Source organism: Manihot esculenta, chromosome 18, assembly GCF_001659605.2.
Source record: "Manihot esculenta cultivar AM560-2 chromosome 18, M.esculenta_v8, whole genome shotgun sequence".
NCBI classification, from domain to species: domain Eukaryota; kingdom Viridiplantae; phylum Streptophyta; class Magnoliopsida; order Malpighiales; family Euphorbiaceae; genus Manihot; species Manihot esculenta.
Window position 1 is genome coordinate 11,773,998 of NC_035178.2, and position 20,382 is coordinate 11,794,379.

The 20,382-nt window shown below is 35.3% G+C and overlaps 1 protein-coding gene across 1 annotated transcript; it reads left to right on the forward strand.

Annotated features, from left to right (window-relative positions):
- Positions 1-461: 461 nt before the first annotated feature.
- On the forward strand, positions 462-20,055 carry LOC110606911 (disease resistance protein RPV1). The gene is made up of 5 exons (XM_021745916.2): positions 462-7,022; positions 15,359-16,448; positions 16,571-16,870; positions 16,982-18,457; positions 18,547-20,055. Exons 1-5 carry the CDS (start codon positions 6,547-6,549, stop codon positions 19,270-19,272), a joined length of 4,068 nt encoding a protein of 1,355 aa, XP_021601608.1. The 5' UTR covers positions 462-6,546; the 3' UTR covers positions 19,273-20,055.
- Positions 20,056-20,382: the final 327 nt, after the last annotated feature.

Genomic DNA, 20,382 nt, shown 5'->3' on the forward strand with positions numbered 1-20,382 from the left:
AAATCATTAAATGTGATGTGATTTTATATTTTAATATTAATATTTATATTTTATTATTTTTTATGATAATTCTTCAACAATTATATTATAAAAAAATGAATGTATTCAATATAAACAACGTGTAAATCACGTTAGTTAAAACTAATTATTTTATAATTTATTTATTTAATAAAATATATATTCAAAAATATTTTTTTTAAATGGATATTCAAAAATATTTAAAACTTAGTATTAGTTTTTTACATTTTATTTAAATTTTTTACTTTTATTTTTCTTTTTATATCGAAATTAAATCAACTATTTATAACTTAAATTTAATTAAAATTAAAATTATAACTGTAAAAATTAAAAAAATCACTTTAAAACTAAATGAAAACCATTAAAAATCTAAAATCATTTAGAACTATTTTAAATCCGACTGATTTTAATACTATTCAAAAAATAAATAAAACTTTCATTTTCAAACTGAAACCAGACCAATACCGGCCATGGCCGCGTGTAGTTAAACCTTACCGTACGTTGCCTGAAAGAGCAATCAACGAAAATAATTGTAAGCTGACCGTTTACTCTGTTAAATAGTGAGGTTAATCACTAGAGAAGCTAGACCGTGTGGTTACTCAAATTGGGTTGACGGATCATCTATTTCTCTTTCTTGGTTGCGCTATTGGTCGATCGAAGCAAAAAATTTGTTGCCTTCCTCATATTTTCTATGTAAATCAAGCTTCTAATCATCAAGGTATTCTCTGGTTTATGCTTTTTTGATCCATATGCATATTGGGTTTTCTCTCTTTCTCATTTGATAGCTTCGATTTGTGAAATCCACTTCTGAGCTGATATTCAATGTTAGTTTGAAAATGATTCTTTCCTTTGGAAGAGAGGTGAACTTGGGCTCAATGATCAATTGTGTTTCAGCTTAGAAAATTGTGAACTTAGGCTCAATCACCTATAGCATTTAGAAAAGAAGGTATATAAAAACGCAATTTAGGAAAAAAAAAAAAGGAAGTTTAAAAAGGGGTTCCTAAGATGCATTTGCTGGTTTGGAAGAGGTAGATTTTCCTTGTCGTGTAAATGGGTGAACTCGAGTCTTATATAATTAGGGGTATTTAAAAATGACCCATAATTTGCTTCAATTTATCCGTAGTTAAACTGAAATTATACAAGTGTTGATAGATTGGGTTGGGTTATTATTATTTTTTCAGATTGAATTATATGTTTCTTAGTTAAATCAATAATTTGACTCAAACCAATTCTCATTATTCTCTGATAATGCTCTTACTCCTTTGCTTTTGTTTTAATTTTAATTACCCAATTAATGCTTCTCCAGCTTTTAAAAAAAAATATACATCTAATTGCTTTAGTAGCGATCATTTTATTACTAGCTTGGCTTGATGCAGCCATTGAAAGCATATTACTCACTTGGTAGACTTAAGGTTGAGTTTCCACTCCATTTAATACCTTACACAATCTTTTTTTTTTTTTAAGAAAAAAACACAACGAATTTATATATGGAAGATTTACAATTTAGTCTCTAGATATTGACATTATTAACAAGTCAGTCTTTACATTTTTTAAAATCTATTAAAATATTCTCTGTCTTTTCTCTCCATCAACGAAATAGTCCTTCTGTCTATTTCTGATGTTAAAAATATAGCAAAATATCAAATTATCCCCCTTCTTCTCGTCCTCCTTCTTCTTCTCCTTCTAGGGACCAGGGACTATTTTTGTTGACGCGGCGAAATGATAAAAACGTTTTAATTGATCAGGAAAAAGATAAGGACGTTTTATTAGATTTCTGAAAATGTAGGGACTAACTTGTTAATAATCACAATACTCAAAGACTAAATCAGAGATTTTATTTGAAAGCAAAATTGGGTTTTAAAATTTTTTTCTCTCATCTTTCATTTATTTTTAATGAAAAAGAGGACGGAAAAACTATTTTATTGACGGAGAGAAAATATAAGGACGTTTTAATGGGTTTCTGAAAATGCAGAGACTGATTTGTTAATAATAAAACCGCGATCACAGCCGCGGTCGGGGATAACGGAAACAGGCCTGGCGCTACGCAAATTTTTCAAATCAATTTGCAAAGTTCATAAAATGATATGATATCAATAGATTTAATTCAGAACAATGTATACAAATATATAATAAACATAAATATATCAAATATATACTATTTAGCTTAAATTAAATACCATATGGGAAATTACCAACCTCACTACCACCAAAAAGAACGTTGTGCAGGTTCTTGTTGGTCTTGACTTTGGCTTTCTGAACTTTGATCATTAAGGTGATGCTGCTGATGTTGATAGTATTGTTGTGGATCAAAACTGAATAAGGAACCACCACCCATAATATCATTAGGATCACCATAAGTTGGTTGAGGGTACGATGAAGCTGACTTTGCTCCTGATAAGGGGTAATATGAATATGTAAGAGGATAATTTGTTGGATATGGCACCCCTCTAAATTGGCCATAGAGCCCATAATTTGATGAAGTATCTTCAGATGATGAGCTACCACTTAGTCCACCACCATACATAAAATTTGGATTATACGTGCAAAAGTCGTATCCATAATTTAATGAATCAATTGACCCCTCATATGCAACACCCTTACCCCATGTTTGGGATGTTTCAGCACCACCAGTACAATTATGAGAGCCTCGTGATTTTTGATATGTACACATCGGAAATGGATCAGAAGCAATTCTAATTCCACTTTGTCTTTGAGTAGGTGGATCTTGTGAACTACGACTACCACCTCCTTCAACTGTTGTTCCTCTTCCACCTTGATCACCACCACCATCATCATCATCACCAGCACCACCTTGTTGTCCTTGAGTTTGAGTGGCAGATTCAGACTGTGATGGAGCATTTTTATCAATACCCACCTCTTCACCATCCAACCATGGATTTGGTTGCCCATCAAGCAATAGAGATTCACTTTCCTCCAACCAAGAGTTTAGCGGATCATCTTTGTAGAAAAATAATATTTTGTTGTTATATTTCACAATAGAGATTACAACCTATTTATACATGAGAGATGATATCTAAACAGTAAGGAAAATCAAGTCTATGATTATACAATTCTAAGATTAAGCAACTGATCCATCTATCAATATTTAGGTCCTATATTAACATATTTACTTCCTATAACCTATAACAATCTTCTTCAAAAATATAATCTAAATTAAGTGGATCGTAGCTCCTGTCTAACTCTTGTTGGTTTTTTCTTGTCACATTTCTAATTTTCAGGCTCATATTGTAGTGCACAAAGACAAGTGCATGTAATTTTTGATACTTCAATCTGTTTCTTGTCTTTGTGTGAATGAGAGAAAATGTGCTTCAATTTCTCTCACACTTTGAAGCCGAAGTTGTTTGGCGGCTGCAAAATATTTTTAAATTTTTATTATTTTAATGAACTTAGTTGTATAAAAATGAATGAACAAAAATAATTTATACTTATTTTATAAACTTAGTACCTGGATTAGTGAATTTAATTGCCTTTTGCGCTAAAACTGTTCCAAAACTCTCTATTTTGTCTCAAAAAAGTAAGGTCTACATGTTCCAAATTCCAGTAAGTTAACTTCAAGTTCAAAAGCAACAGTTCAAGCTTCAAGCCTTCAACTACACTAACTTAGTAATACTTAAGAATTAGCTTGTTACTTACTTTATCCCCCTCTAGACGTTGAATCACATTTTTGAGACCCAACATGATCTATCCTGCAAAATAAAATATGAAGATAGATAATAAGTTATCTCTTAATTTAATAATTTAATTTTCTAACGGACAATAGACTCTAAAGCAATGAAGTTTGTGGCAAATCTAGTGATGCCAGGTCGAATAATATCTCTATTGTCCATGAGTTTCTTTATATAATTGACCACCCTATTATGATTATAAATAAATTGCGTAATTACATTGGCTTGGTCAATTATTTTTTTCACACTCTTCTTCTTTCCAATATCTTTTAAAATCAAATCAATACAATGAGCACTACAAGCAGTCTAATATAGTTTAGGGAATTTCTCCCTCAGTTTCTTCCCTCCTAATTTAATGACAGCTTCTTTGTCCGTTACCACTTGGACAATTTTTTGAAAGCCTATTTCTTCCACTACTTCTTTCATAATTTTAAAATAGTATTCTCCATCTTTATGTTCCACATTGGATGCATCAATAGACTTGTGAAACACTGTGCCTCTGTTTGAGTAGACAAGGAAATTTACTATACTCATACGTGTTGGCCCACTCCAACCATCACACATTATAGTAACTCCCCTCTTCTTCCATATCCCATCAAATGAGACTATATATTTTTTCATCTCATTATACTCATTTTTCATATAAACTTCTGCAATTTCATAAGCACTAGGTGGAGATACATTAGGCCCGATTTCTGCTGTTGTTCTTAAAAGTGGCTTTGTCCACGGTGACTCAACAATACTGAAGAGAAGCCTATTATGTATAACAAATTTCCAAATGCTTTCAACATTTTCTCCTTTTGTGTCTTCAACCATTTAGTTTTTAACTTTGGCTGCTTCTGTTGAGCTCTGTTTCTCTCTATTTCAACTTCTGTGCAGCCAACCGAGATGCCGATGTAGATACTTCTGCATATCTTTGTGCTTCTCTACCTCTCTCACGTGTAGTAGCAGAACGACCCAACACTTGTCCGCTACTACCACCAACATCAAATCTAGATCCAGTTCTCCTTCTAAATTCATCCTCTTCCAACTACCTCATGCTCGTCCGTCTCGCCATTTCCATTTTGATGTCCTCCTCCTCCTCCTCCTCCTCCTCTTCATCATCTTCGATTCTATTCATATTTATAATTTCTTCTTCTAATTCTGTTTCTCTTTTTTCTTTATTCTTTTTAGCTAATTGGTATTCTTTCAGGATAGCGGCTATATCCTTCTTAACTTGAGAAGAAACTTTCTGACAACCTGCAATTTGATCAGGTATGTTAGCTAAGTGCAAATTCAATATTGTTATTCCACCTGTGACTTTTCTCCCACAGAAATTGCCAATCATTTCTCCTTTTTTCCTTTTAGGTGGTACAAACTTTCACCCAATATCATCACTTAGTTTACCACCCCTTGAGTAAAACCAGAACCACTTCCACGAGGCATTTTCAATGCAAATATTTAATAACTGTTCATAAAAATGAAAAGATATCAAATGTGAAATACATGGAAGGCAAATATTTTTTTTCATAACTAATATTTTAATTTTAACCTAACTCTATACATTAATTTCTATTTAACACAAATTATATAGATATGAAATTTTTAATTGTCCAACTACAAGTCTTAGTCTACCACTATTAATTTAACTCAAAACTAACACTTTAATCCACAAAAATTAAACAAAGAAAAAAAATACAGCAACTAAAAATAATTTAATTTCATAATAATTTCTGAAAAATAGTCTAAACTAACAAAAACCATACAATTTTTATAGATCGGACAAATTAATAACCTCAAAGTATATTTTTAACTTAAAACTACAAATTTAATCTACAAAAATTAAATAAAAAAATACAGCAGCTCTGATTCCTCTGAATTCTGAAAGTAAAAATATACTATTAATTTAACTCAAACCTAACACTTTAATCCACAAAAATGAAACAAAAAAAAATACAGCAACTAAAATTAATTTAATTTCATAATAATTTCTGAAAAATAGTCTAAACTAACAAAAACCATACAATCTTTATAGATCGGACAAATTAACAGCTCAAATCATATTGTTAATCCAAAACTACAAATTTAAAAAAAAAACAAAAAATACAACAACTGTGCAAGTAAAAATACACAGAACTATTAACTCATCTTTTAGAAGAAATTTCCTTGAAATGAAATAGTTAATGGTAGATTTAAGCTTGTAAATGAGAAATGTTTAGGGAAGCTTGAGATTGAGATATTTGAGAGAAAAGGAAGAGAAAGTTAGAAAAAACTTAGTTGCAAAATGAGTTTCTGGCTTTCTGCTGTACTGCTTGCTGGAGAAGAAGGAAAAAAGTGGTCAAATTCAATGCATAGCTAGCTTCTGAAATCTGAATATATTCTCTGAAATTCTGAATTTTGTGTTGGGATAAAGTAACGGCCGTTACCGTTACATAACTATTGGTAACGGCCGTTACCATTACGTAACTGTCGTTACGGACGCAACTCAAGGGGGGCCTTTACCTTGATACCGTTACATAACGGCCATTACGTAATACCATGATAATAGTAATACTCAAGGACTAAATAGTAAATCTCCCTTTATATATATGTATGTTTCTATATACACACACCCCTTGTTGATAGAGTTGGAAGATACAAATTCTTTTCAAGCAATTTATTTGTCTATGAATTTTTTACATTTAGAAAATAATTGTCAAAGTGCTCTGTCTCCCGTTTGATTTGCAAACACCAAATTGCTATTTTCTCTTTCTAATTTCCTTTGTTTGTGTGGTTCATTTGTTATTACAATTGATTTCTTTTTTTTAGTTTATCAGGAGACGAGTGAGCCTCTTCATTACCGATATTCTAACTGTCTATCATCATGGCATCTTCCTTCACAGCTCGAAAATGGAAGTATGATGTGTTTCTTAGCTTTAGAGGAGAGGATACCCGTGATAATTTTACTAGCCATCTCTATGATGCTTTATCTTGTAAAAAAATCAAGACCTTCATAGACAATGACCTTGAAAGAGGGCAAGAAATAACCCGAGTCATTTTGAGAACAATTGAAGAATCAATGATTTCTATAATCATTTTCTCCAAAACTTATGCATCTTCTCCATGGTGCTTGGATGAAATGGTGAAAATACTTGAGTGCAGGGAAGTTCATGGTCAAACAGTTTTACCAATTTTTTATCATGTAGATCCTTCCGATGTTGAAGGTCAAAGTGGAAGTTTTGGAGATGCATTTATTGAACTTGAGAAGAACTTCAAGGAGAAAATGGAAAGGATGACCAAGTGGAGGGCTGACTTGATGAAAGTTTCAAGGATATCTGGATGGGATTCCCGGGTTATAAGGTGTGTGTCAATTTCTTTTCAAATGGCTCCAGAAACATGTCTTTCTCTTTTAAGAAATATGAAAAGGGAAAAAAAAAACTTGTTTTGATAATTTTTTTTTTTTCATAACTAGACAGTAAAAAAAAAACCAGAATAAATAGCAAATGGACCCTAAAATAGCCTTTTGCTAGATAAATCTCTGTCATAGTTCATGAAACCCACATGAGTTGAACTAGCGAACGAGTGTATTAAATACTTGCTTGTATATGTTGTTAGGTTTACAGAAATTGGCCTTGTTATGTCTATACCATCTCAACCATTAAATTCAAATTTAGTGGTTGAGATTCATTTTGTAATATATAGCCAACCATTTCTATGAACCAAAAAGGTTTTCCTTTCACCAAAATATCCGTTAGAGTTGTAGCTCTAACAGAGGGAAGGAAGAGAGAATAGGAAAGAGGGTGGGAGAAGAAGAAGAAGAAGAAGAAGAGAAGAAGAGTGTTCGGATAAGAGAAGAGAAGGGAATGAGAGAGAATAAGCTCAGTTTGTATTAGTATTTCTAAATGCCTTTCATGTGTATTCCACTGCGATTATATTAGCCCAGTAACTAACTTGACAGTTGTACTACCTCTAGCTATTACAAACTTCTAGCTATAACAACCCATTCAACTATAGTACTTTCCCTCCAAAAGTCTTTATACATTTTATTCCCTCTTATTTCTATTTTTCTTCCTATAATACGTGACAATACTCCCCTGGTGGAGAACTTTCTTGAACCCAAGAAAGGGAGATACCAGGAAACTGAACAACAATGAATGACTTGTCTTCTCAAATGGCATCTTTAGGAGGAAGATTGTCTCACTTAATTAATCCCTGTCTAACATGTTCTCCTCCTCTGAGAACAGTTCTAGTCTACAACACCCTCTCTGGAGCCACTATGAAACTGTCATCCTGAATCTGTGGTAGTGCTGTGGAAATACTAATAGAGTCCCCAATCTTTTTTTCTTGAGTAAAAGGCACATGGAAAACAAGATGAAGTGAAGATTTAGGTGGTAATTCCAGCTTATAAGATGAAGGGCCATAATAGTTGGCAGATAGCTTTAAGGATAGCTTGAGTGCTAATAATGTTTGTCTATAAGGCTGAAGCTTTAAATATGCCAAGTCCCCCACAAGAAATTTCTTTCAGACCTCTTGGTATCTTCCTGTTGTTACATTCTGTTTTGAGCAATTTCTAAATTTTCTTTCAAGAGTTGCACTAGCCCTTACCTGTCTTGTAGAAAATTATCCACAACATCTACCATTGTGCCATCTGGTAATTCCATAGAAAAACTCGTAGGAGGATATCCATATAGTCCTTGAAAAGGAAACATCTTAAGAGCACTATGAGGAGTGGAATTATACCACCACTCAGCCATAGGAAGCCAATGAATCCAAGTAGTGGGTTTCAAGTGAACCATGCACTTTAAGTAATTTTGTAAGTATTGATTAACCCTTTTAGTTTGCCCATCAAATTAAGGATGATGGGCTGGACCAAAGAGTAGTTTGACTCCCAAGGACTTAAACAGCTCTTGCCAAAACAAACTGGTAAGGGCCTTATCCTCGTCAGATACTATGATCTAGGGAATGGCATGCAACTTGTAAATGTGATCCATGAATACTTTAGCCACTTTAGGAGCAGAGAAGGGACGAGTTAGAGGGAAAAAATGGGCTAGTTTTGTAAGTCTGCATATCACCACTAAAATAGTCTCCTCTTTTGACTCTGGAAGCCCTTCAATGAAATCCATATCTATTTCTTGCCATGCCTGGGTAGGAATTGGCAAGGGTTGCAATAATCTTGGATAGGCACAGGTTTCACTCTTGCATCTTGCACATGCATCTAGCAAATAAGTAGCATGGACCCCAGAATGCCCTCCCACCAGGGAGTTGTGGTAAGTTTCCAGTAGCTGCTTTCTTAAGGTTGTAGAAGCTCCAACATACATTCTGTTTTTATAGAACAACACTCCATTCTTCAGCTGGTAATTATTGAGAGCAGTAGGGGCAGTTGATAATTGTTGTATCAATTCAGTGGCCTTTCAATCCCCCTCATAACTGTGCTCCAAGTGTTGCATCCAAGATGGAACCACCACTGCTTGCAAGTGATATAGTTGTTGCTCAATAGAACTCATAGGCCTCCTAGAAAGTGCATCTACTACTTTATTCTCTATTCCCCTTCTATAGAGAATTTTATCGTCAAGACTAAGCAGCTTTAAAATTACTCTCTGCTGTAGATTAGTATACGGTCTTTGTTCCAGGAGGTATTTAATACTTTCATGGTCTGTTTTGATAAAAAAATTGCATTTCTTCTAAATAATGCCTCCATTTGCCGACTATAAAGGTAATAGCTAGTAACTTCTCATAAACAGACGAGCCTTGATTTTTGGATCCAGGCATGGCATTATTGACACTGCTCTTCATTTTGAGTCCCCTTATGGCTACCCTCTACCTCCTCTCTCTTTTCATCTTAGGAAGAATGCAATATTGACACTGCTCTTCAGTTTGCTCAAAGAGATAGCAAATTTCACAACTCATTAAAGACAACTTGCTTACTGCGCAAAGCAAGATGAAGCAGCAAACAGATAAGAAAAGAACAAAGAGGGAATTCCAAGAAGGAGCTTAGATGTATTTGAAGATCCAACTCTACAGACAAACCTTCCTAACAGTTAGGAAGCACTTAAATTTGTCTGCTAGATACTATGGCCCTTACCAAGTACCGAAGAAAATTGGAGCAGTAGCCTATAAACTCTCACTTGCTCCCAATGTTCAGCTTCACTCTGTGTTCTGTATTTCACTATTCAAGGAAAAAGTGGGAGAGCGAATACAGATAAATCAGAAGCTTCCATCCTTTTACCAAGAAGCAGCCATAATTGCCCCTGAGAAAGTCTTAAAGTTTAGAGTCATCCTTCGAGATGGAAAGAGGGTTCCTCAAGGACTCATTAAATGGCTGAATTTGTCAGATGAGGAGGCAACCTGGGAAGACAAATCCTTTATTTTGCACTAGTTTCCACATTCAGCTCTTCTTGGGGACAAGAAGAATCCCTTGGGGACAAAAAAAATCTCTTGGGGAGGGTATTGTAACGTACCACAGAAGGAAGAAGAAGGGAGAATAAGCTATTGTAATTGTTGTAATTGAATAAAGGAATTGGAGGAAAAAAATGTTTAGTTAGAAGGTAGTTAGTCTTGTACACATATAAAAGGAGAGAACTCTACTCTGTGAAGGCATTTGAGAATGATCAATAATATCTCTTCCTATCTTCTCACCTCACTCTCTCTCTCTTTCTCACCCTTCTTTCCTCATCTCCTTTCTAATTCTTCCCTCATCTAAGTCTATTCTCCTTCTCATCCCCAATTCTTCTTCTTTTCTCATCTCTATTTTCTATTCCCAGCCATTGTGCTAACACTGTACTACCTCTAGCTATAACAAACTTCTATCCATAACAATCCCTATAACAATCCATACAGCTATAGTATTTTCCCACCCAAAGTCTTTATGCATTTTATTTCCTCTTATTTCTATATTTCTTCTTATAATAAATGACAATATCTTTTGACCTTTTTTCTTAATTCAATAAAAGACTCAAATGTTCAACATTCCATAATTTAAAACTAAAATGTTTGATTGGGAAGTATTTAAAAGGGGATTGTAAGTGTACTTGTTCAGTTTATTTGGAATGAAAACATTAATTTTTATTAAAGAAAATATGTTGTAATATTCCCGATTTGTTTTAAACATTGTAGAAGGATAATATTTGTTGTATTTCACAATAGAGATTACAACCTATTTATACATGAGAGACGGTATCTAAACAGGAAGAAAAATCAAGCCTATGATTATACAATCCCTAAGATTAAGCAACTGACCCATCTATCAATATTTACTTTCTATATTAACATATTTACTTTCTATAACTTATAACACTCCCTCTCAAGTTGGATCATAAATGTTAATCATGCCCAATTTGTTACATATATAATCAACTCGAGTCCCATTTGGAGCTTTAGTGAAAATATCTCCTAATTGTTCTCTAGTTCGGATATGTCCTTTTGATATTATCTTTTGTTGGACCTTTTCACGAACAAAATGACAATCAATCTCGATGTGTTTAGTCCTCTCGTGAAATACTGGATTGGAGGCAATGTGGATAGCGGCTTGAATATCACACCACAACTTAGCAGGCACCGAATTTGTGAACCCAACTTCTTCCAACAGTTGACATACCCACAAGATTTCACAAACGGCTTATGCCATAGCTCGATATTCAGATTCAGCACTAGAACGGGAGAGCACATTTTGCTTCTTACTTTTCCATGAGATCAAGTTACCTCCCACAAAAACACAATACCCAGTAGTTGACCTCCTATCAACTTTCGAGCCTGCCCAATCAGCATCAGAAAAGCATTCAATATTTGAGTGCCCATGGTTACCATAGAATAGGCCTCGCCCTGGGGCCCCTTTAAGGTAACAAAGAATCTGTCCCAGAGCATCCCACTGGGCAACAGTAGGAGAAGACATAAACTGACTTACCACACTCACTGAATATGCAATATCAGGACGAGTCACCGTCAAATAATTCAGCTTGCCAACTAATCTTCTATACCTTCCAGAATCTGCAAATGCAAATGGCTCACTGTCTTCTGTGGTAAGTTGAAGGTTAGGGGTCATTGGGGCACTACACGGCTTAGCATCCAATTTTCCTGTTTCTGCCAACAAATCAAGAACATATTTTCTTTGAGATAAGAAAATGCCTTTCTTACACCACATGACTTCGATTCCCAAGAAATATTTCAAGGAACCCAAACCCTTTATATGAAACTGTGTTTTAAGAAATTCTTTTAGGGATGTGATGCCAGCAATGTCACTTCCTGTAATAACGATATCATCCACATATACTACAAGCATAATTACTCCACTATCAGAATTTCTATAAAACACTAAGTGATCACACTTACTCATCTTCATTCCAAACTGTTGGACCACCTCACTAAGCCTGTCAAACCATGTCCGAAGACTCTGTTTCAAGCCATAAAGGGATTTTCGAAGTCTACAAACCTTACCTGACTCCCCCTGAGCAACAAAACAAGGTGGTTGCTCAATATAAACCTCCTCCTGAAGATCACCATGAAGAAAAGCATTTTTAATATCTAGTTGATGCAAAGGCCAATCATGAGTAGCCGCCAAGGAAATAAACAATCGGACAGATGCGAGCTTGGCAACTGGGGAGAATGTATCAGAATAGTCAACTCCATAAGTTTTTGTATAACTTTTGGCCACTAAACGGGCCTTGAGGCGAGCAATAGATCCATTAGGGTTTACTTCCACTGCAAACACCCTTTTGCACTCAATAGCCCGCTTTCCTGGGGGCAAGGACATCAACTCCCAAGTACCATTAGTGTCAAGGGCCATCATTTCCTCTTCCATTGCAGCACGCCAACCAGGATGGGACAAAGCCTCAATAACAGTTTTGGAAATTGAAATAGAATCTAAAGCAGTGACAAAACAACGAGAAGAGGAGGATAATTGATCATAAGAGACACAAGATGAAATAGGATAAGTGCAAGTACGTTTACCTTTGCGAAGAGCAATGGGCAAATCCAAATCAGACAGTGAAGGATCAGTGGGAGCAGGATCGGTTGACGAAGAAGCGGGTAGCAGAACGGAGTCAGAGTCCTCTAAGCGTTTGGAATGCACATGAAAGATGGGAGGGCAACCTGGCATATGAGCGAAAGGTGTAGGAGTAGTCTGAGGAGACAGAGAGTGAACAGTGTATGACAAGAGGTCATCTTCCTCCTCCTGGGTATTATAAACAGATGATGGCAGAAAAAATAGAGTGGACTCAAAGAATGTTACATCTGCAGACACAAGATACCGATTCAGATCAAGAGAAAAACAACGATACCCTTTCTGACATCGAGAGTAGCCAAGGAAGACACATTTGAGTGATTTGGGATCCAATTTAGTAACCTGTGGACGAACATCACGAACAAAATAAGTACAACCAAAGATACGTGGCTCAATAGGAAACAAAGATTTAGTGGGAAACAAAATGTTATAAGTGATATCACCATGAAGGATGGAGGAAGGCATGCGATTAATCAAAAAACAAGCAGTGAATACAGCATCAGCCCAAAAATATTTAGGTACCTTCATTTGGAATAAGAGGGCTCTGGCTACTTCAACAAGATGTCGATTTTTTCTTTCAGCAACTCCATTTTGTGAAGGAGTGGCAACACAAGAGGACTGATGAAGAACCTCTTTTTGTAACAAATAAGATTGAAATTCCCCAGAGAGATACTCTTTAGCATCATCACTTTGAAATATACGGATGGAAGTATTGAATTGGGTTTGGATTTCAGCATAAAATGCACAAAAAATAGAAAATAATTCTGAACGACTTTTCATTAAAAATAACCAAGTAGTACGAGAGAAATCATCAACAAAAGTAACAAAATACTTAAAGCCAGACTTAGACACAATAGGACAAGGACCCCAAACATCTGAATGGACTAACTCAAAGGGGGACAAAGTCCGTTTATTGACTCGAGACAGTGTAGGTAAACGATGATGTTTGGCAAATTGACAAGACTCACAATCTAGAATAGACAAAGAATGAAACTGTGGATATAACTTCTTCAAAGCCGAGAGAGAAGGATGCCCCAAACGACAATGAACATCAAAAGGTGTTAAACGCGTGGAGCATATCATAGATCGAGGAGATCGAGGTAGTTGCTAATCCAAGATGTAAAGACCCTCTGACTCACTCCCTCTACCAATAATCTACTTCGTCGAAAGATCCTGAAAAATACAGTGATCAGGAAAGAATGACACACAACAATTCAATGCACGAGTGAGTTTACTCACGGAAAACAAATTAAATGCGAACTTAGGGAGACATAACACAGAGGATACAGAAAGAGAAGGGGTTAAGTTGACATGACCAGAACCCATGACAGAAGATTTAGTGTCATCAGTAAGAGTAACATAAGAAGGCGATATATGAGACTCAAGATTGGACAAAAGGGTAGAATTACCTGACATATGATCGGTAGCACCAGAATCAATAACCCATTTGGAGGATGAAGACACAAGACATGCAGTAGAATTACTTAACTCAGCAATTGCAGTGATAGAGGAGGAATTAGAGGATTTTAGAGATGCCTGGTATTGGATGAATTGTGCATACTCATATGCAGATATCAAAATTCCTTGATTGGAAAATCCATTCAATTTGTGTTCCGTGATTTTAGTCATCATAGGAATCACATCAGTTACGGTGGTGGTTTTAACTTCAGCCATAAGGACAACCAATCCAAAACGATAGCAATAAAAGAAACACAGAATCAGAAAACAGTACCCGGCGTGAACAGTACCACGTGAACAGTATCGATGAACAGGATCCGTGAACAGTACCGATGACTAGTACCGTGAACAGTGCCGATGAACAGTACCCCCGAATATGAATAGTACCTAAAACACCTCCACCCAACACCCTAATGGCAAATAAACCTCAGATCTGATAAAGGAATGGTGTGGCGACTCCGGCGATGGTGAGATCCAAATGTTACCCTTTATGGGTAACCCAAATAAATAGAGCCCTAGAGAAAACTTGACGAGAGAAAAAATATAATTTCTACGAGAATGGCTCTGATACCATAAAGAAGGATAATATTTGTTGTATTTCACAATAGAGATTACAACCTATTTATACATGAGAGACGGTATCTAAATAGGAAGAAAATTCAAGCCTCTGATTATACAATCCCTAAGATTAAGCAATTGACCCATCTATCAATATTTACTTCCTATATTAACATATTTACTTTCTATAATTTATAAGAAACATGAAAGATGGGCCCTAAACTGTTGAATGGCTAGAATTTATGTTAACTAATGGCTTGCGGATAATGAAAGACGGCAAATTTTCCAAAAAAAGAAAACATCTACTCAACTGAAATAGTATTTTATTGCAGAAACACAAATGAAGAACCTAGACAAAAAGAAGATGTGAATTTAATGGGCCAAACATGGAAAAAGAAGAAGAAAAAAAAAAAGAAAAGGATTGCAAATTTGCCTCCTACTGGAATATCTAATTAAAGTTTAGAGCTAAGAGTGCTAATCCAATGAGGGTTTCAAAAACGTGATATAAAAAACGGATCAGGATTTTACCGGAAAAAAAGTTTCAGTATTAGAACTTTTGATGCAGTTAATTCTCTTGTTGTAAAATTGTGTGTTTATGAAAGAAAATGTTGATATTAAAAACCTTTCATTATCTTTTTTTTTTTTTCTTACTGCACTTTTTGTCTCAAACTTCCAATTTTTTTAGGCCTGAAGCTAAACTTGTGAAAGAAGTTGTGGAACATATTTTGAGGAAATTGGATCATGCATTCTCAGGAGATTTGAAGGGTCTGATTGGAATACACTCGCACATTAGACAGATTAAAAATTTATTATGCATAGGGTTGCCAAATGTTCGTATTGTAGGAATTTGGGGCATGGCTGGCATAGGCAAAACGACTATTGCTAGAGCTTTTTTCAACACTATCTCAAATCAATTTGAAGCTTGCACTTTTCTTGAGAATGTAAACGAAGAATCAAAACAATTTGAAGGGCTACGTCGTTTAAGAGAAAAGCTTCTTTCTGAATTACTAGAGGAGGAAAATCGACATATTGTCACTTCCAACATAGAATCTGTTTCCGTTAAGGACAGGATCCGCCACAAAAGGGTTTTGCTTGTCCTTGATGATTTGAATGATGTGGATCAGCTGGAAGCCCTCATTGGAGGATGCGATTTTGCTTTGGGAAGTAGAGTTATAGTGACATCTAGAGATAGGCAAGTTCTAAAGAATGGAGTTGATGAAATATATGAAGTTGAGGGATTAAATGATGATGAAGCTCTTCAACTGTTCAGTTCCAATGCTTTTAAGAAAAGTTATCCCACTTTTGATAGATTGGAGCTATCAAATAGGGTGGTGAACTATGCTCAGGGAAACCCCTTAGCTCTTAAAGTTTTGGGTTCTTTCTTATTTGACAGAAGGAGAGAAGATTGGGAAAACACACTGGATAAACTTGGAAGAATTCCTCAGGCTAAAGTTTTTCATTTGCTGAGAACATGTTTTGACACGCTTGATGATGATGAGAAAAATATATTTCTGGATATTGCATGTTTTTTCAAGGGGCAACAAATTGATTTTGTAAGGAGAGTACTAGATGGTTGTGGTTTCTCAGCAGGAATTGGAATTACTGTTCTTCTTGATAAATCTCTTATTACTATCCTAGATAACAAGCTGGGAATGCATAAACTGTTGCAAGAAATGGCTCATGAAATTGTTCGCCAAGAATCTGTTAAAGAGCTGGGCAAGCGCAGTAGATTGTGGAGAGCTTGTGATGTCTATCAAGTCTTAACAAAAAATCTGGTAAGAGCCATATTCATTCTTGATTTTTATGCTTGCATGTATTATATTTATGTATCTGTCAAAATAAACTGAGTACATCAGTGTAACCTTGCTTTATATATATGCTCATCCGTGATCTTCAGGGAACTGAAAATGTTGAAGGGATATGGTTAGACACATCTAAAATGAGAGAAATGGATGTGAGTTCAAGAGCCTTTGTGAGGATGGATAATCTTAGATTGCTCAAAATCTACAATTCTAGAGTTAGAAATAATTGTAAACTGCACCTTCCTCGTGGCCTTAAGTTCCTTTCTGATGAGTTGAGGTACATCCATTGGGATGGATACCCTCTGAGCTCTATGCCATCCAATTTTCAGGTGGAGAACCTTGTTGAGCTAAACCTGGCTTACAGCAAAGTTAAACAGCTATGGACAGGAGTACAGGTACGCGATAATATTTTTCCTGATTCCCTTTTTACATCATTTCCTTTTAAAAGTGCAGATTAGTATGGGGCATGTGCTAATTTGTTGTAGCCTGTTGTATTGTTATTGCAGAATCTTGCAAGTTTGAAAGATATTAACCTTAGCAATTCTGAGCACTTAAATACTTTCCCTGATCTCTCACTGGCAAAGAATCTTGAGAGAGTAAATTTTGAGTTCTGTACTAGCTTGGTAGAAGTTCCCTCATCTATTCAGTTTCTAGAGAAGCTTACTGATTTGAATATGAGATGCTGCACATGCCTTGAGAGTTTTCCTACAGGTATTAATTTGAGATCACTTAAGACTCTTTACCTTTCCGGCTGTTCAAATCTTAGGAAGTGTCCTGAGATAGGAAAGAACATAGTGTATTTAAACTTAAATGAGACTGCAATAGAAGAACTTCCGGAATCAATTGGCCATCTCAGTGATCTCATAGCATTGAATTTGAAGGATTGTAAGCAAATCAGGCATCTTCCAAGAAGCATGCGTTTGTTGAAATCCCTTGTGATTATTGATCTCTCTGGCTGCTCAAATATCATTAGGTTTCCCGATTTTGCAACACGTATAGAATTCTTGTACTTGGGTGAAACTGCAATAGAAGAACTTCCCTCTTCAATTGGTTGTCTCTCAAGGCTCTCTCGTTTGGATCTAACAAACTGCAAAAGGCTTAAGAACCTTCCTTCTACCATTTTTAAGTTGGCATCTCTTGAAAATCTTATCATCTCTGGCTGCTCAAGTATTACTGAGATTCCAGAGATGTCGAGTAATATAAGGAAGTTGTTTATAGATGGGACATCAATAGAAGAAATTCCCTCATCAATAGAGTGTTGTTTTGATCTTGTTGAGTTGAACCTGCAAAACTGCACAAGATTTCGTATTCTTCCAAGCGGTATTTGTAGGTTGAAATCTCTGCAAAAGCTTAATCTCTCAGGTTGCTCCATGTTTGAGAATTTTCCAGAAGTTTTGGAGGTTATGGGATCATTGAGGTATCTATATTTAGATGGAACAGCCATACAAGAGTTACCTTCACCAATTGAAAATTTGAAAGGGCTTACCTGCTTGGAATTAAGGAACTGCAGAAATCTACAGGGATTGCTGGAAGGAATCTCTGGTGTAAAAAATTTCAGCAGATTACCTGAAAGGTGGGTGGATATTCAATATCTACGAAAGCTCAACGTAAATAATTGCAGTTTATCACATGTGCCTTATTGCATTGGCTGCTTATCCTCACTAGAAGCATTAGATCTAAGTGGAAACCCTTTTACATACATGCCTGAAAGCATTAGTAAGCTCTTTGAGCTTCAGTACCTTGGTTTAAGAAATTGCCAGCAGCTAATATCAATACCAGATCTTCCGCCCCAGCTTACAAAATTAGATGCACATTTTTGCGTTTCGCTGAGATCAGTATCACTTCATTCCAATGGAGCCGAGGGAAACATTTTTGATTTCCATTTCACTAATTGTGACAAGTTAACTTCAGTTGCAAGGCACAACATCATGGCATATGCTCTACGAAAAATTGAGCTGTACTCCAAAAAACTGCATTGTCAGGTCTTTCACTCCTCTAAATTTTTCCCTTTGTTCTTTTCAATTGACCATCTCCCTTATTAAAATTGCTGCTTTTTCTTATTTGTGTGCAGATGCCTTCTGTGTTAGCTGGGGAATCTAGCTTTTGCATTCCTGGAAGAAAAATTCCGAAGTGGATTTGCCATCAGAGTGAGGGATTTTCAACGACAGTTCGACTGCCTTCACAGTGGAGTAATGGTGAGTTCCTGGGTTTCATTCTCTGTGCAGTTATTGCATTCAATGACTCCAACATTGACAACGGTTTCCAAGTGAAATGTGAATACCATTTCAAAGATGAGCATGGCAACTGCAGTAATCTCCATGGTCATATCAGTGGCTGGTATGGTCGAAGATATCTCTGGAATTACCGCGAAATCCAAAACGGGGGAGTATATCCCATGTTCTTTGGGTATGATCCTTGTGTGGATGTTAAGAAAAATGCTCAGTTTCCTAAACACACACAGCTTCTGGTTGAATTCCATCCTGAAGATATGGATGGCCATCCTTTACATTGTTGCAAGGTTGTCAATTGCGGGGTACGTATATTATATGCTGAAGAGGAGAGATTATGTCGATGTTCTTCTCTCCATCAACAGATTAAGGAAGCATTATCCAAAACAAGGGATGAAATTTGCTCCTATGAAGATCAAAATCTATGGGAGAGCTTTCTGGAACACAAGAAAACCAAAGTTGTTGGGACAAGCTGCAAAATGTACCAATGTTTGCTCTGTGAAAGTCACGACTTTGGGTGTTTCGATGTGGTCGATGAACAAGATATTGATACTCTTGCATCTTTATGAGAAATTTCAGATTTAGGCAATTGTATGACATGAAAAAAGAAAAAATGAGAATAAGGTGGAGAGAGAGAAAAAAAAAAGAAGAATCTAATACCAGTGGTCAATTTTATTTTAATATTATTAATATACATTTCTCCATCTTCTTCTCTTCCCTTTCCCCCTTTCTCTCTCAGAAATGACCAGTTTAGAAGCTTCCTTCCTATCATCAATAAGCAAAACCCGTGAACTTTCCATGCATTTTCATAAATTTGGCTACAACCCTAAGGTGCCTATATATATATAAATCAATGACCAAGGGTGCATATGCTTCTAAGGAAATTTTATAAGAGAAAAAAAATAAGTGTTAATGAGATATATAGCACATCTTTAATATCTAGTGATGGGTTGTTTTGGCAAGCGAAACTCTGAAAATAAACAAAACCCATATCAAACACCTGCCAAAGGAACTAATCCTCCTCGTCAAGCTCATTATGGAGGAGCTAGAAAGGCAAAAGTCGCAGCAAACATAGCCATGGTGTTGGAGCAGTTACTGCAGGTGTTACTGCTGCAGTCGCTGCAAGTTCAGCCGCTTCTAGTGGTGCTGGTGCTTGTGGTGGAGGTGGTTGCGCCGTTTCAGGCTGTTGAGGATTGTCTTTGCAACAATTCAATTTCTTCTTTATATATTTGTTAATTACATATCATCTCATGAGATTCTATTAATTTGTCATGTTTTTACTTGAATTTCAGAAATAAAAATTATAGAAGAAAATAAAAGGATTGGTTGTAAGAAATATATATTGTTGTATATATTCTGTGTTTAATATATATATTTGATTATGGAATTGTTATAGTAATAATTTTATTTTTATTTTTAGCAATAAAGTTAATTACAACAAAGATTTTATATTGATATAGTAATAATTTTATTTTTAGCCTTAAAGTTAATTAGTTATTATGACTAAAATAAAAAGTATTAGGAGACCAATGATTATATATAAAGGATATCATAGAATTTTAAAAATAAAAATCTTAACAAATAATTGATTTTTAAATTGATCCCTAATTATTACTATTAATTTATAAAAAAATTAGTTTATAAATAATTGTAATATTAGTGCATTAATTTAAAAAGTA